Genomic DNA, 18,701 nt, shown 5'->3' with positions numbered 1-18,701 from the left:
GGATCAGACCTCACTCCACCAGGGCTGCATCTACCTCTACAGCCTTTCTCAGAGGCGTCCCTACCAGGGACATCCTAGAAGCTGCTACCTGGAGTTCTGTACATACTTTCACCAAGCATCATCATTTGCTAATTTTCTCTAAATCCAGAACTGGCTTTGCCTCTGCAGTCTTGCAGGGTCTTATAGTTGGCCCTATTGCTATCTAAATTCCTCCTCCCAAGCATAGCTTTGGGAATCTACCCAAATGTAATGAGTACAATACTGAAAGGCTAAGAACATAGTACAGTTGTGTACACTTACTATAAATGTAGATGTTCGAGTGTATTCACTGTTGCAGTCCTGGTTACCCTCCCTCCAGCCCCCTAACCTCTTTTGACTATACCTCTGCTTTCCTTTACTATGCTTAAAAGCCTTTTTCGTGTATTTGCTTTTTTGTTTGAGGTATATCTTTGTACTTTTGTATTTAATTGCTTCCCATTAGGGGGGCATCTGACATCTGGGGCAAGAAAAACAGATGCAGTGGCGTTGGCCGCATGTTTTATACCCCTGACGACCTGACGTCATGGAAGAAGGGACAGCAACTGACGCAGGACCTAAGACTTTGTTAATCAGGCCGACTGAGGGTTACCTGCAAGCAGATAACCCAAATGTAATGACTGCAACAGTGAATACACTCTAACATCTACATTTATGGTAAGTGTACACAACTGTACTGTTCCTCACCCAGAGACTGCCCGTGCTTTGGAATAAACTTCCCATACATGTCAAGCAGAGCACCTCGCCATCTCTCTTCAAGAGAAATCTTAAGTGGTTGGGTAATAGAAAGTTCACCCCAGGGATCACTCCTGTGACTCTGCTTGATAGAGGCACTGGAAACTAACGTTGGGCAGCATGATGCCAGGGCACTTCTATGGCTAGGCTTGTAAAGTCTCCAGGGCCATTAGCCTAGTACACACCTATGAACCTATGTGTAGGGAGCCATTTCTGGTATTTCACAAAAGTTTTGTCCCTTAAGATGTACATGTTTCTTCCCTAAACTTTGGTTCCTTGATATCCCTTAATCTATGAATTTTTTCTATCTGCTTCAATGGAGCTAAAACTTGATGGTGAACAGGTCTGTGTCAGCCTGGATAATACACAACCAGACTAATAAGTCAGAATGTTTAGGAAGATGAAGTTCTTAGTTAATCTCATAGTACAGAATTTTTGGTCTTCCTGCCATGCAGAAACCCGCAACTGGTTCTTTACATTATCCCTAACAGACGAGCAGCCAAGGACCGACATCTGGACTTGGGTATGAGTGGTATCTGGAACCATTTTAATTTCTTTTAGCTGTGCAGTCCAATGTACTACTGCGTCTGTCAGACACTTGCAGTCCAGCGTTCAGATAAGTTCCGTACAACTTGCTTTCAGATAAGTTCCGTACAACTTGCTTTCAGATAAGTTCCGTGCAGTGTGCTTTCAGATAAGCTCCGTACAGCGTGCTTTCAGAAAAGTTCCGTACAGCGTGCTTTCAGAAATGTTCTGTACAACTTGCTTTCAGAAAAAGTACTCTGTTGGGGAAAATTTTCTTATGATTAATGTTTGTAAAGGTCAGTCTGGCACAGTCTTGACAACTAGAAGTGTCATTCTTCAGTATGACGTTTCTAGTTGTCAGGATTGTGCTAGGCTTCGAACCTAGACCCTTAAGGTTAGGGCTGAAGTCCTCTCAGACCACCTGGAAATCCTTGGGCCAGGTTCCTTCCACATCTTCACTTATCTGCTTCAGCTGCTACCTTTTCCAAAAAACATTAAGTCAAAAAGTTAAATGACTTTATGGATGATGGTGATCATTCCGTGCTCAAGCTGTCATCCGACAGTTCAGGTGGAGTGCTTATGCAGCCCCCTGGTCTGGCTGCAATTAGATTAGACTCCCCTGACATGACCCCTGAGGAGACCACCATGGTAGCAGGCCAGTTGGATTTGGTTTCCCCAATGCAGTGTATTTGGTCCAAAGCCATTCTGCAGGAGTCTGGACTGAGGTTGGTCATTGAAGCTTATACAGAGTCCTCCCTTTCTAAATGGGTGCCGAAACCAAAGAAATCAGTTAGCTTGTCTCAGCCTACTTCCTAGTCTTCAGCCGCTACAACCCAGGATGAAGCTCAAGACCTTAAAATTGCCCAGGATTTTATGTTTTTTTTTTTTTTATAAAATGTAGTGTTTTCTAGCAGTGAAAGCCTATCAGAGCAACCTATAATGAAGTGCACTGTAGATTTGGACAAATACCACTTAGTCATGTGGTACATAAGCAAGAGGAGGACTTATTCTTACCCCCTGTGGAGTCTGGCAGTAATGATTTTTACTCTTGGCACAAGAATGGCAACTGACACAGCAGCCTACAGGCCTGAGCAGCACCAATGCAGTTTCTTTTATTGATTAGGGGACCTTCTGGACCACAGTGGATGTTAAAGCAAGAGATGATCTAGACCTTACCGATGAATGGGTGCACCACAGCGTAGATCCGTTTGCATCTCGTTAGGATAGGCATCTACAAAGATTCCATTCAAGAACTCAGATGGGGACTTGCAGGACTGACATCTTCATTCACATGGACAGACCTCTTCCTGTATGCCTTCCCTCCATTACCTCTGATCTCCAGGGTATTGAAAAAAATGACGTTAGGCTGAGCAGGATATCCATTTCCCCCCTTCTGATCAAGACTGCAATATTTCTCTCTCCCACTCCCTTTTGAGCCTTGGCGAAAGGAGATTGCAGGTTCTTCCACCAGTGTTAGATCTACTCACCCAGCTGAAGGCGTCTGTCATACATCCTCATTTGCCAGCACCCAAACTGTCAACATGGAGGATTGGATTCTAACCCATAAAATGCAAACTACTCAAGTGCTATCTATCTGTAAAGAGGCAAGAAAGCCCAGTACCAGAAAGTCAAACTTATCCAAGTCGAATTAGTTTTCCTCTCGGTGCCAGGTCAAAAGAATCATATTTCCCTATGCAGACATGAGTCTAGTGTTTAATATTTTTCTGGGTTATTTCTAAGGCATTTCTTATTCCAGTATCAAGGTGCATGCTTCTGCCATCTCTGTATGCCTCCCCCTTTCCCTCCTATTTATTCTGAATCCCAGTTAAAACTGTACCTAAAGAGGGTTATACATCTTATCATGGCCGGCCTTAGGCATAGGCCAACTAGGTGGCCGCCTAGGGCGCCAGTCTAGCAGGGGTGCTTTTCCAGTATTTATTTGGTGTAGGTAGACCAGGATGGCGGCACCAGGTAATGTGTTGGGGGGGGGGGCGCTGTGGAACCCTTTTGCCTAGGGCACCAGTTGACCTAGGGCCGCCCCTGCATCTTATGATCTCGGAGGAGAAACTGGGCCCCTCCTTGGGACTTTAACTATGTTCTGGAAAAAGTAACTTGTGCTACTTTTTTGAGCTTGCAGTTTCTGTTCTTTAAAGATGCTCATGTGGAACACCCCCCCCCCCCCGATTGCCATCACCTCAGTCAGGCGGGTCTCAGAATTGCAAGCCCTGATGTTTATAACCTTTCCTTGTTTTCCATAAGGACATGGTAACCCTCATAGCTGACCTTTCTTCATGAGCAAGGTAGTATCTCAACTCTCCATGAATCAAGCTGTACACTTACAAGTGTTCTTTACAAATCTGCAAAATAAAGCTGAACAAATCGTACATTCCCTGGATGCCACTGAAAAAATCAGGTATTCTCTGAACAAAACAAGCTTCCCATGTAAAGGGAACTGTTGATCTTTGCAGAAGGGAAGGAAGGTAGACTATATCCATACTATTTCAGGATAGTTAGCCAGTTGCTTTACTTTCTGTTATACTCATGGTGAACCATTGCCTGCTGTGGTCAGTGCTCACACCATGAGACACAGGGCAGCCACCACTGCCTTCCTTAATGGTGTCCCTACCCAGGCCCTTTTGGAAGCTGCATCGTAGACCTCTGTCCATACCCTCACCAAGCACTGCCATTTAGGTAACCCCTCCAGGGCTAGTGCAGCATTTGCTACTGCTGTCCTACAGAACCTGCTGTCCCAGTGGTCACCAGGCAGCTTGTCACCCAGCCTGTAACTTTGAGAGGTCTTCCAGGAATCTGTAGTGGACCATTAACTGTACTATGCTCTTCATAGTTAAACTTACCTTAATTGTAGATAGAGTAGATCAGGTTGCAGTAAAAACACCCACCCACCTTTCCCTCTATCCGATGACCTGTACCCCATTCCTGGGAGAATTTCTCTCAACTCCTAGTCCATGCTTAGTAAATCTTTTTACTCACTAAAACTTTAACAGCTGGAGAGAGTGTGGTGTTCTCTGGCATCAGACTGCATAGCACAACCTAGAAAGACCTGAAGGTAGCGCAGATGAAATGCCCCTGTTATACCCAGACGTCTCTTGATTAGGGATGATGCACAACTCTGGAAACTGGGACAGTTAAAGGTTTTCTGTATAGCAGGAAGACCCATGAATCAGTACTGTAGCAATGCTCTACTCTAGCATGTATAGTAAGTGTAACACAACTGTACTGTAGAACAGCTCCTCAGAAGGATGGGCCTTGTGATTGTTAGAAATTCACTTTCTAGTTGGATTGCCACCTCCTTTTTTAGTCCTTAAGTAGCTAACTCCCTGTTGATAAATGTTGTAGTCAAAGCCTAAGGTCTGACTTTTTTTTCCCTACTGTATGCTTCAGAATGTCTCTATTGTAAACATTTTGCCTCATTGATTCAGTCCTCCTGTAACCATTACACTTTCAATTGCGTGTGTAGAAGTGTGGCTTTAGTACAGCTGTGTCTTCGGGTTCTTATTATTGACCTTTTGTCCTTCTCTTTTCTCCCATTTTCTAAACACATTCATAAGCCAGCTAAGCCCAGTAGACACAAGTGTCTCTCTACAGGATGACCTGGGAGTATGGTAGTCATAAATGATTTGCACAGTGTTGCACATAACTAAGCACATGGAGGTGGAAGCCACCCTGTACCTGTGCCTCCAGAAAGCGTCTTACTAGCAGGTCAGAGCCTTATTCCTCTGCACCAACTACCATACAGTACTTGAGATTCAGCCAAAGCTTTGACATCCCTTATTTTAGCTGAAACCGATGGTTGCTTTGCCATATGTGTTCTGTGAGAACCTGTCTTGTTAGAGTAGTCTTATCATTCAGCACCTTCATTGCTCCACATTCTAATGTCTTTGTTCTGTGCAGTTAGGCTGGTATATTGCATATCACAAATTAACATAGGTATTAGATATTCATTGTTGCTCGATTTTTCAGAAAATTTATAAAAAAAGATTATGGAGGGGAGAATGTGACATGCTCAGAGGACAGGCAGGCCCTGAGTAGATGCTGTTGTTTTGGGTTCGTTCTTGCAGCAGAACATGTGCCACCTCCACCATGTTCAAGAGTTTATAAGAAAAACATGCAGAATTATGTTCAGAGGAGAAGATGGACCCAGTCGCTCAAGAGGGTTCCTTGATGCTGACATGGTAAGAAATTTAAATTTTTGGAAAGGAGCCAAACACAAGGCAGTTAATTAAAAAATAAAGCACATATAAAAAAAGCACGTGTAAAATAGAAGTTAGCCAGTTAAGAAATAAAGCAACTACGCACATTGAAAATGAAGTTAAAGGAAATGCTTCGAGTTATGTCCCTTGCAGTGAAATCTGATAATACCTACAGTAAGCTGCAGAATTTATTTTATATCCATTTGCTTGTATGTCTTTATTTTACCATATTACATTAATTATTGCAGTTTTTGCAGCTGCAGTAGATCATGCCATATATCATCAGCATTTAAAGTTCCTGTGATAGTAAAATAGCAACGTGCAGGCAGACACCATTTCTGTTGACATTTTCCACTTTATTTTGTTGCATTTATTGAGGAATTCGTAGTGTTTTTTTGTAGCTGGTTAACACAGAAACCAAGTCTTATGCATTACTTGCAGGGATAAAGTGACACGTTGACTTTGTCTAACAATTAATGAAATTTATTTTGCTCCTGGAGTTTTTTTTTTTTTTGTGTGTGTGTGTGTGTGTGTGTGTGTGTGTGTGGTCATCCTTTGTGTAGTAGACACTTGAAAACAAGAGTCTAGACTTGCCAGCTAAAAAGCATTTTAATTTCTCCTGGTTAAGAGGTTAGGTTCTGGCAAGTGCCTGCTTATAATTCTCACTGATTTGTCATTATATTCATAGTTTTTTTTTAATCCCTTTACTGGACATTTAGTTTGATTTACAGATTGCTGTTCTTGCTGCACAGTAAGTCACAGCCAAGTGTTTTCTTTGCAGGTGGGTGAACCCAAAGATGTCATTCGAAAGGATGTGCGTGCTATTCTGAGCATGTTGTGTAAAGTGTACCCAGCTAGCAGGATGTTTACTTTTTTGATGGAAGGCACTAAATCTAAGAACGCTAAACAGCGTGCAGGTAAGTTTTGTAACATATCTGAATTTATATTTAAGTTCTGGTGGTCTACACTGGGAAAGATTCATTTTTCACATGTAATGGAGTGCCCAGAGGTCATTTCCAGTACAAGTATAAATAGTGAAGAGTGACAGAAGAAAAGTAAAATTAAGTGTAATTACAGATGTGAAGTTAAGCACATTACTGCATGGAAACTTTTAAAGGACACAAGAGAAAGGGTACTGAAACAAAACAAAGGTCTGTCTGTATTACACGCAACTGTTCTGCATGACAGGTTGGTGAAGTGCAGAATTTTCCAAAGTGTTCATCGACATGGCAAGGTTTAGAAGTCGTGATTATACAAAAATAGATGTGCACTGAATTAAGTAGGCATGGTAAAAAAAAAAAAAAAAAAGGCAGAGAAGGATGAAAAGGGAGATGTAATGCTGACCAAAGGTCAGGTACTTAAAACTGCAGTAGCAGACGAAGGGACTTGCAGCTGAATAAGTTGGCATTAAAGATTGTATCTTGAACATAAGTGATAGCGGGGAGAGGGAGGACAGTTCGATAGCTGATGTATGTACAGAGGTTTGTGATGCCAGTGTTCCATTTCTGACTTTCAGTTTTTAATCTTGTATATAAACCTCAGATTGCAGTAAAGGTGCCACCAAAATTTGCATACAAAATTAGAACAGCATTTGGTACTATTAATTTGACACAGTAGCACCTCTACTGACAGCTGATTCAAGTCCGAGGAGTGGCTCCTCAGATGAAGGTGATGGGAAGTCCGAGCAGTTGCTCTTCAGATGCGGGTGATGGTTTGGAATACGTACTAAAGGCAAACATTTTTGGGTAAATTTTAAACCAGAGATGATGGTTTAAATGTGATACAGCTCACGTAATGCAAGGATACAAAGTGATGACTTTCACCAGTGTACCTAGCAGTGAAGAGTACAGTCCTGTTACAGGCTTGCTCATGTTTATGTTGAGAGGAAGTGGATAATTTTTAATCTGATGCCAGTTTTCATTCATTCCTCAACATATGGGTTAAGATACTCTGATCTGACTGCTGCTGTTTCACAGCTTGTGGATACTACTGACTCTCAAGCTCCTCCCTTACCCATAATGCAGTAGTCCTTTCATTCCCCAGCTCTCGTTTGCCGCCATTGTGAACAGACATTGTTGCTACAGCTGTCGAGTGTACTTTATGAAAGATATGCTGTTATAATTTTTGCTTATAGCTTTTGAACCTTTGATGTTAAGTTGTCTAGCTCGCCTTCGTTCTTGCTGGTTGGGATCAGAGCCGATCTTCGGCTCCGACTCTGCCATCTTCAGTAGCTTGAGAGCTGTTTACTGGCTCAAGGCTACCCCTTATCCCATAATGCCTAGCGATAGCTACCCAGATCTCGTTTGCTGCTTCAGCTGCGAGGTGTCGTGTTTCTGGCTCAGGCTCGTATAAAGTTTTTTGTATAACTTTCTTCACTAGATTTCAACCATTCTAGTATTTTATTGTTAACGATAGTCTTGTTTTGTGAGAGTTAGCTTGTTAGCTTGTAGTATCCCTCCTTTTTCTTGTAGAACTCGTTTAACTTAGAGATTTCTCCCCCACCCCTCCCCCCACCTCTTCTTGTCAGGTTAGCCGTTTAAGTTAGAGGCTTTTCCTTCTACCTTTCTCTTATAGGCTAGCCGTTTAAGTTAGAGGCTTTCCTATTCTCAAAAAAAAAAAAAAAAAACCTTTAGCTATAGTCTTTATAGTAGTGTGTTTTTGTAGACTGTATTTTGCTTCTGGTTGTTATTGTTATAATTGTTTTTCCTTACTTTCAAGGATGTCAAAGGAATCCAAGGTTTCTGGGTTCAAGAAGTGTGACTCATGCTGTCAGAAAATGTCTCTGACAGATGGGCACACTTCTTGCGTCTATTGTTTAGACGCTGTGCACCTGCAGGACTCTTGTTCTATCTGCCATGCCTTTAGTCCAAGAGTCCTGCAGGAGTGTAAGAATAAGCTTATCCTTGGGGGTCTTTTAAAACCCCAGGATTCACTGGCCAAGAGCTCACAGCCTGTGAAATCCTCGTAACCCACTAAGTCGTCTGCTCCAAGTTCAGAGCAGTCTTCGGTTCAGAGTTTACCTTCCATGTCGGTTCCGGCTGGCACCAAGACAATCTCCCCGTTGGCTCCATCAGAGGCTTCGGAGCCATCGCGGAGCCACAAGAGGCTAAGGTCCCCCTCACTTGAATCTGTGCATTTGGCTCCTCGGTCTCCTTTGCTTCAGAGCGAGCGCAGTCACCGATCCTCTCACTCCTCTCGGTTTTCTAGGCTATCGGATCACGATGTGGAGAGAGTGGTCAGTAGGTTGCTAAAGTCGCAGGCACTAGCCAAGTTGATGTTCTTCGTGTTTCACTGTTGCAGTCATTACATTTGGGTAATCCTGCTGGCAGGTTGGCCTCAGTCGGCCTGAATTCCAAAGTCTTGGGTCCTGCGTCGGCTGTCGTCGCCCCTTCCCTGATGTCGGGGGTATAAAAGAAGCAGCCGACACCATTTTCTTTAGTCTTTCTTGCGCGGTGCCCGAAGCAGAAGCAGTTTGCAAGTGCCGGTCGGCCAACTCAGGAGATTTTTGAGTTAGAATTTCAGATCCAAAGTCTTCTGTAAAGCTAAGTACCTCATTGGGGAAACTTTTTTCTTGCTCCAGAACCGATGTCAGAAAAAGTTAATTGTATTTCTTGTGGGAAGCAAATTACCTCATAAGGACTTTCATTCTTACTGTATTCCTTGCCTAGGCCCTGATCATAACTTTCTGGGTTGTCAGTTTTGTGCTAGATTTAACCAACACACTAAGCGTCTGTATGATTTTGCTTTAAACTACTTTGGACGCAGGTTTAATTATCCAGAAATGTCGGAAAGCCATCCGACTACCGGAGTTCACAAAAAACGCAAAGAAAAAGAAAGACAGCCGAGGCCCAAAACCGATGAAGCTTCTCCTAAGCCATTCGCCTGCTCTCAGGTGCTTTCGCAGCCCCTGGTGACCGCTACTTTAGAGCCACAGGCTGCTACCGACTCCCACGTGGAGTCGGCCATGCCGCTGGAAACTCAAGGTATTGGAGCCTCTGACGCTAATCCTTCAGATGGGTCTGGAGCTGCTGAGCAGGCACCGGCTTCTGAGGGTGTATTCAGACCCAAACATCTATACATTAAACCGACTTCAAAGGCAAAGACTAAAGCACCTTCAAAGGCAAAGAAGCAAACTCTAGAGCCACGTGGACAGGCCTCCATGCCCAAAAAACAGATGCTCAGAATGGCCGAAGACTTGATTACCTTGATCAGGGGTTCCCATCCCCCTCCTGATAAGAGGCTTAGGCAAGAGACTGACTATGAATCTTCAGATCAGGTTTCCATTTCTTCTGATTCCTCTTCTGATCAGGAATATTCTTTTCCCCCAATGAGGATTCTGATGCTGAAGAATCCATACCTTCAGCTTCTCCTCCTGAGGACTATTCTTTTGGGGAAACCTTACATACCATGAGGGAGCATTTCCACTGGGAGAGCCAAGATTTTTCAGAATCTAAAAAGAGGCACAGGGATTTCCTGTTACTACCTCAGCACAAGCCACTAGCCATCCCTCCTGTGTTAGACATTGTAGATGTGTTTTCGGAGTCTAGCCTTACCCCTGACTCCTTACCTCCAGCTCCTGTTAAGCCTGACAGATATTACAGGGTTCCTGACTCACCTAAATTCCTTTTTAAAAACCCTGCTGCAGACCCAGAAACTATTTTTCAGGGTCCCAAGTGAGTTAAGGCTTCCGCTGCAAAAAACCCTACCCCTTCTGACAGGGGTTCTAGGGCACTGGATAGACGAGGAAAAAAGGTTTACACATCTGCTTCCTTGGCTATAAGGGCCTTAAACTGTCAGTTTCATATGCTCAAATGTCAGCAACATGTCATGGCATTGCTTAATCAGAAAATGTTAAACTCTGAATGTGCAGAAGACAAGGAAATTGCAGGATATCTTGCATGCAGCTGAACAAGTTGGAAATCATACTTTGCAATGTGGTTTTGATTCTTTAGAGGCCTCCTGCAGGGCCGCAGTTACAGGTTTTGTAATTAGAAGGCATGCTTGGTTAAAGGAACAAAATCTACCTGATCATGTTAAAGTTAAATTATTAGATGCACCTTTACAGCATGATACTTTGTTTAGTGTTAAGGCAGAAGAGGTGTTAAAGAAAATGAAGGACAAAACAGAGGCACAGCAAAATAATGGGTATAGTTCCCCATACTAAAGGGGTGGCGTAAGCCAAAAAAAAATAGGGCTATAAATGAAATAATGCCCCTAGATAGCCTAGTATGAACCTATGAACCTATAAATCTATGCAAATGGTCAAAGATTTCTTACAAGTACAGCCACCTAGGTTTAGTAGACACTGGCCAACAAAGAATTGGTCCTTTCCTGCGTCAGACCTCAAAGGGGCAGACCCAGATGCCCTAGAGGCAGATCCCAGGCGCAAGGTTCATACAGGTCAAAGCAATGGGGTGCTTCTACCTCCAAAAGTGGAGAAGACAAATCACAACCTTACAGGAAACAGTCCCAATGACTTCCCCCTGCCTGCACCAAGCACTTATTTCCTGGCAGCACCCTTAGGGGGGGAAATTAGCAAATTTTTCTCAAAATTAGCACATTATAACCCAGGACAAGTGGGTTCTAAATATCGTGTCACAAGGCTACAAGTTCCATTTCCATACCCTGCCAAAGGTAAACGGCTGGCCACATCTGCAAAAAAAATCAATGGGCAGAGGCACAAAAACAAGTCTCATCCCTCATGGACATGGGGGCCATTCAACAAGTGCCAGAGCAAGAGCAGGGACAAGGATTTTACTCGAGACTGTTCTTGGTACCCGGAAAGGACAAGGCCTGGAGGCCAATACTGGACCTATCGATTCTGAACACATTCCTGGATATACCAAAATTCAAAATGTTGACTTTGCAGCAGCTTCTGCCCATGCTGGGGAAGAACGCTTGGCTTGTAACTTTAGACCTAAAAGAGGCATACCTGCATGTCCCAATCAGACAAATATGCAGAAGATACCTCAGATTCAAGGCTGGATCAATGCATTACCAATTCTCTGCACTGCCCTTCACCTTATCTACTGCGCCCAGTGTCTTTACAAAGTGCTTGGCACCAGTAATTGCATTCTGCAGACAAAGAGGAATACAAATATTTCCTTACTTGGGCGACTGTCTAATTCAAGCAGAGGACAAGGACATCCTTCTACAGCATATGGCGTTTGTGAAAAAACTTCTAACATGCCTAGGGTACACAGTCAACGAAAAGAAATCAAAACTAGTATCCTCTCAAGAGATAATATTCCTGCGTGCAAGCTTAAGTACAACTGCCCAGACGGCTTATCTCATGCCAGACAAACAAAGGCAACTGACTACCTATTTCAATATGTTAGCAACAAAGGCCCAGTTATCTGCAAGAAAAATTCTGCAGGCTTTGGGCTTCATGGCATCCTGCATCCTACTAATTCCATATGCAAGACTGCATATGAGGAAACTTCAGTGGTACCTAAAAAGTGTTTGGACTCAACATTGCCACAGCCTGGAAACTGTAATTACTATAATTTCCTGCCTGCAGCAGGAGTTCCGATGGTGGGCAAAGGCTTGTCACCAAAACAAGAGACAGCCGTTCACATTACCCCCAGCCAGGCAGACACTAACAAATTATGCCTTGGAGGCCCACATGGCAGTAAGATGCATTCAGGGAACATGGACCTCAAACCAAATGCATCTACATATCATTCAAAATGAGATGCTAGCTGTTCAAAATGCCATGACAGCCTTCAAGGACCTACTTCATCCAGGATAACTACTGATAAAGACAAGACAACACCATGGTCATGTGGTATATAAACAAGCAGGGGTGCCCACACTCTTACCCCCTTTCTAGACTAGCCATGACTTTGTGGGACACAGCATTGACTTACCAAGTACATCTGCAGGCACAATTCCTGCCAGGAAGGAAAAATACTCTGGCAGACGATCTAAGCAGAAACCTCATGGATCCCCACGAGTGGCAGCTGGATCCACAAGTCTTCAGCATGATAACAAGGAAATGGGGATACCCGGACATAGATCTATTTACCTCCCCTCACAACTACTAACTAAAGAGATTCCGCACAAGGATTTTTCACCAGACAAGCATGGAAAGTGGACGCCCTATCCTTCAGCTGGAAAAACCTATCAGTATATGCCTTTCCCTCTCTGCCTTTCCTCCCCAAGGTACTCCTAAATGTCAGACAGGAGAAGCCAAAGATGATACTGATTGCACCAGACTTGCCCCGCCAGCACTGGTACCCAATATTAAGGAGCTTGTCTCAATGCCTAGCTTAGACCTTACCTCAAGTACCGCATCTACTGTCCCAGCAAAACAATCAGATCCTGCACAGCCAGCTCAGGACTTTAAACCTGGCAGCATGGTGGATAATGGCATCATCCAAAACACACCTCTCCGCAAAGCTGTGATGGATACCATTTTGGAAGCCAGAAGGCCTAGTACTAGAAAATTTTATGCTGGAAAATGGAAGAGATTCTGTGCTTGGAACCAGGCACAAGGAACAGATACAGCTGTGCCAGATATTCCTCAGATTTTGCAATACTTAACTGAGATGCTGGACAAAGGCCTATCTTTCTCATCTATTAAAATTCATGCCTCTGCCATTTTGTCTCATTACAATACAGAGCCACCAATCTTTTCTCATCCCTTATTAAAACAGTACCTCAGAAGAGCCAAAAATGTAAGGCCTCCAAGGGAATCACCAATGCCTGCATGGGACCTCAACTATGTCTTGGAAAAACTCACCCTGCCTCCTTTTGAGCCAGCTGCTACTGCTGATATAAAGTTTTTATCTTGGAAAACAGCTCTGCTCCTAGCAATAACTTCTGCAAGACAGTTTCAGAGCTACAGGCACTTATGGCTGTGGAATCTTTTATCCGGGCAGGGTCTCCCTGAGGACAAACCCAGCATTTATATTCATCTGCCAACTTTTTATCCAAATCCACAGAACAAGGGAGAAAGGATTCTGCATTCTATGGACGTACACAGACCGCTTAGATTCTACTTGGACAGAACCAAAGTTTTCAGAAAGACAGAGCAATTACTAGTGGCATATGCTGCAGGAACACAAGGAAAGGCTATCTCAAAGCAGACTATTTCAAAGTGGATAGGCCACTACATTCGTTTCTGCTACTTATACCATGATAAGCCAGTGCCTAAGGGCATTAGGCCACATTCCACCAGAGTTGCAGCCACTTCAACAGCCTTTCTAAGGGGAGTACCATCCAAGGACATTTTAGAGGCAGCTACTTGAAGTTCAGTGCACACCTTTACAAAGCACTATCATCTACCACTCTACTCTAAATCCAGGGCAGGCTTTGCCACTGCAGTTCTGCAGGGTCTCATAGCCGCTTTTAATGCTGTTTAGCTCCAGCCTCCCAACCACAGCTTTGGGAGTCTGCCCAAATGTAATGACTGCAGCAGTGAAACACGAAGAACATAGTACAGTTGTGTACACTTACCATAAATGTAGATGTTCGAGTGTATTCACTGTTGCAGTCCAGGTTACCCACCTGCCATCCCCCCTTTTCTTCTGATGGAACATATGTGGTGTATTTGCTTGTGGATGAAGGTAAAGTTTATATTGCTGCATGTAATTTTATATATAGATATACATTTTGGCTACCCTTTTAGGGGGCACCTGACATCTGGGGCAAGAAAAACTAAAGAAAATGGTGTCTGCTGCTTCTTTTATAGCCCTGATGACCTGACGTCAGGGAAGGGGTGACGACAGCTGATGCAGGACCCAAGACTTTGGAATTCAGGCCGACTGAGGGCAACCTGCCAGCAGGATTACCCAAATGTAATGACTGCAACCGTGAATACACTCGAACATCTACATTTTAGGTAAGTGTACACAACTGTACTTTGTCCAACCCTCAACAGGTATCTGCTCCGTCCACTTCTCTCGATATTCCTCCTCCGACTCCAATGAGTTCGGAGCCGGAGTTCATTGGGGTTCGAGTAGTGGAACCGTTGGCTCCGATAACACTATCTCCTTTGGTTCTGACGTTGGCTCAGATTCCCTTGGTGGTGCCGTCCATCGAGGGATCTGGGCGCCGAGGCCCCCTTGTCTGCTCCGAGGGGGTGAGTGGCATCGGACCCTTGTCAGACGCCGTTCTCTCTCTTGGAGCTTCGGCGCAGGTGAGCTCGGCTCCATCGGGCTCGGAGCCATCTCCCTCAGTGCGGAGAAAGATTCCTATTTCTTCAGAACCGGAGCTTTCTCTGCATCGTGGCAGGGACGCCTTCAATGTCATGCGGAGTGTGCTGGCCACCGAGTCAGCTCCACTATCAGCCCCACCAGCTCCTTCCCCTGTAGTGCCTGTGCCAACCTCTGTTCCTCCTCCAGACCCCAAGCGTAGGGAACCGATGCTTCAGGACACCCCATTGGATGTTTCCTCTTCTTCCAAGGCCTCCCCTGATCATTCAGAGGAGCCCCCTCGGAAGAAGTGCAAGAGGAAGCACATTGACTCCCCTGAGTCTGTCACTTCTGATACAGACTTAGATGAATCGGAAGGGTCCCAGAGACGACCCCCCTCTGAAGATGTTTCCTTTTCTGACATCCTGGAGATGCTCAAGCAGAGGGGGAACTGGAATCCCCTAGCCCCTTCTGAGGATGAGTCTGTATTCCTGGATGCCTTTGGTTCCCGACCTTCCACCTCCTGGGTGTCTCCGCCTTTCAATCCACTTATGACAGTGGTGGCTTGAAAGGCTTGGTCAGCTCCGGATACAGTGGAGCCAACTCCGAGGAGACCTGGTAAATGTATTACAGCACCCCAGGATAAGCAGTTCCTTATGAAAGGTGTCCCTGTTGATGCTATGGTGGTAGCAGCAGCCACAAAAAAAGAGTTAGCGGAGACCTCTTCGTCTGTCCATCCCCCTAACAAGGAGTCTAGGATGATGGACAAATATGGGAAGCGAATGTTCGCTTCAGCGACCTTCTCTATGAGGTCACTGAACTAATTGTGTCATTTTACTCGCCTTCAAAGGGATCTCCTTAAAGAGCTCGGAGATAACCTCCAAGATCCAACAGCTGAGGGAGCATAAGCTAAGGTGGCTTCCCAGCTAGCGACGCTCAATTCTTTTGTTAACTCCTCCATGAGACTCATTTCCTATGCAGCCGGTGGGGCGAGTAGAGCCGCTGGTACCGGGGTGGCCCTTAGGAGGCATGCCTGGATGCGGCTGTGTACCTTTGCGGAACCCTTTCGAGCGTCCTTCACCAACACTCCCTTTGATGGTTCCTTTCTTTTTGCACCACAGGTGAAAGCCACTTTGACTAGGTGTGAGCAAGAAGGCAAGACTCTCTCTGCCGTGGGAGTCAGTTTTTCCACTCCCTCTAGACCCTGCCCCAAAGGTTAGAAGAGTGGTAAGATGTGGTTCCGTAAATCTCAAGGGTCCTTGCCTGACACACGTAGTGATTTTTCCTCCAGAGGCAGAGGGGGAATCAATAATAATAGGCGCCGCCCTCGTGCCAGAGGGGGGGTCCATGGAACCAGGGCAAAAGTGAATCTTTCTCTGATGAGCCCTTTCAGCATCCCTGAAGGGTTGCCCATCTCTGGAGGCAGTCTGGGGAAGACTTTTGCTGTACCCAAAAGCCTGGCGAAGTTTAACACAAGACAGATGGGTATGGTCCGTTATATCCGGAGGTTACAAAATTCCCTTCCTTCAAACCCCCTTGCAGTCAAGGAAGACTCTCCCAGATGTTCCACCCAGTCTGAGGGAGCAAGCAGTAATAGAAGTTTCAAAACTGCTAGAAAAAAGAGCCATCCAGGAAGTCCCGGCAGACCAGCACGAATCCGGAACTTACTCAAGGTTCTTTTTAGTACCAAAAGACAGGGGACTGGAGACCGATTCTGGATCTCTGCAGACTAAACAGGTCTGTACAAAGAACAAAGTTTCGGATAATCACGCTACAGTCCATTCTACCCTTTCTGGGTCAGGACAATTGGATGTGCTCTATAGATCTTCAGGACGCGTACTACCGTATAAAGATGGACGGGCACTCCAGAAGATATCTTCGCTGGGGGCCAGTCATTATCAGTTCAGAGCTCTGCCCTTTGGTCTCGCCACAGCCCCCAGGGTGTTCACCAAATGTATGGCAGTGGTCACGGTTCACCTGAGGCGTCAAGGATTCCAGGTGTTTCCGTATCTAGACGATTGGCTCCTTACTGCTACCACCAGGCATCAACTCATACAAGCACAGGACTACACAATCTCAATCTGCTCACAGCTCGGCATCACAATAAAATTTGAAAAAATCTGCCTTGTTGCCCTATCAGTCTATCACTTCTATGGGAGCAGACTTGGATACAAGGGATATGTTTGCAAGGCTACCACCAGAAAGGGTTTCTGCAATTCGTCAGCAGGTACAGGTTCTGATGCAGAGCAAAAGGATCCAAGTCAGGTACGTCCTTCAAACTCTGGGCTCCATGGCAGCAGCCATTCTCCTAATCCCACTGGCACGCTTTCACATGAGGTTTCTTCAGTGGCTTCTGTTCACACAGTGGTCTTTCAAAGAGATACCCATGACGTACGAGATCATGATCACAGACGCATGCAAAAGGCATCTTTCTTGGTGGATGGACTGCCCACTAGTTACTCAGGGCAGACCTTTCATAAACCCCCGCCGGTAGCCACAGTGACGACAGACGCCTCCCTGATAGGGGGGGGGGGGGCATTATCTGGGCAGGACAGTCCAAGGCACGTGGCAACCTCACGAGTACCATCTGCATATAAATGTCCTGGAAATGAGAGCCGTGCTCCTGGCGTTGCAAGCCCTTCAAGGCTCTCTTTCTTCTGGGACCATTGCTATTCAAGCGGACAGCATGTCAGTGGTATGGTACATCCACAAGCAGGGCGGAACCAGGTCCTACTCCCTATGTCGAGAGGCACTCAGGCTTTGGCAGTCGGCGATTTCCTCCCCAACGGTTTCTGATTGCGACACACATCCCTGGGAGATCCAACGTCATAGCAAACAGGCTCAGCAGAGCTATTCTAATGCCTCACGAGTACTCTCTGAATCAGGATACTGCGAATCTTGTTTTTCATAAATGAGGACAGCCTTGCTGCGATCTCTTTGCCACCCCTTTCAACAGCAAATGCAGCAACTACTTCTCCCGCTTCCAGGTCACTCGCCCAGAGACGCTCTAGTCCACGATTGGCCCCAGTGACTTCTTTATGCCTTTCCCTCTGATACCCAAACGTCTACAGAAAGCATTATCGGGTTGCACAATGATCTTCATTGCTCCCTACTGGCCTTGACAGATATGGTTTCCGTTCCTGCACCTGTTACCTTCTCGATCAACCCTGGACTCTGGAACCAATTCCAGACCTCCTGGTTCATCAATCAGGCGGGTTGCATCATTCCCTAAAAACCCTCCAGCTCACAGCTTGGTTGCTCCACTTCCAACCTTAGCCAGGCTTCCCAGCATTTCCCCAGTAGTCCGTGACATTATCGTGTCCTCTCACAAGTCTACAACGAGGAAAACTTATGCTAGCAAATGGAAACGTTTTTCTTGTTGGGCAGAGACTAGGAATGTGGATCCCTTTTCAGCCCCAGTCCACGAAATCTTGGAATTCCTAGCTCTGCTGTTTCATTCCGGGTCCTTTGCTTCTACGATCGGGGTACAAATGGCAGCCATTTCTAACTTTCATGTTGGTTTTTCGAACTCTAACATTGTCTCATAAGCTATGTAAAGCTTTTTTGAGAGGGGCAACTCTTCTTAGGCCTCCAGTGAGAGATTCCCCCTCCTCCTTGGGACCTTAATTTAGTCCTAACCTACTTAATTCTGCCCCCTTTTGAACCAGCAGCTTCTTGCTCTATCAAGTTCCTATCTTGGAAGACACTCTTTCTGGTAGCTTTTACTTCAGCCAGACGTGTCTCCGAACTTCAGGCACTGTGTGTTCGTCCTCCTTACTTGGTTTTTCGTAAGGACAGGGTTCCTCTGGGAACTAATCCCTCGTTTCCCCCTAAAGTCTGTTCAGAAAGTAACTTAAACCAATCTATAGATCTTCCTGTTTTTTTTTCCCTAATCATACCAACAAGGCAGAATACAAACTACACCAATTGGATGTTCATAGGCAATTGCGCTTTTACCAGCACAGAACTAAAGAAGTAAGGAAATCGGACCAACTATTCCTCTCTTACGCCTTGGACAAACAAGGTCTCCCAGTTTCCAAGGTAACCTTGTCCAGAT

General features: G+C 45.2%; 1 protein-coding gene across 1 annotated transcript in view; it reads left to right on the top strand.

Moving 5' to 3' along the window:
• CKAP5 (cytoskeleton associated protein 5) overlaps positions 1 to 18,701 on the top strand; it is a 4,315,141-nt gene that overhangs the window by 3,039,876 nt on the left and 1,256,564 nt on the right. The window contains exon 29 of the mRNA XM_044084803.1: positions 6,289 to 6,424. Within this exon, the coding sequence (XP_043940738.1) occupies positions 6,289 to 6,424 (136 nt within the window). The remainder of the gene's footprint in view (positions 1 to 6,288; positions 6,425 to 18,701) is intronic.

The sequence above is a fragment of the Protopterus annectens genome, chromosome 9.part0, assembly GCF_019279795.1.
Source record: "Protopterus annectens isolate FY-2018-M chromosome 9.part0, PAN1.0, whole genome shotgun sequence".
Lineage (NCBI taxonomy): Eukaryota > Metazoa > Chordata > Ceratodontiformes > Protopteridae > Protopterus > Protopterus annectens.
This window is presented reverse-complemented; position numbering and strand designations above follow the sequence as displayed.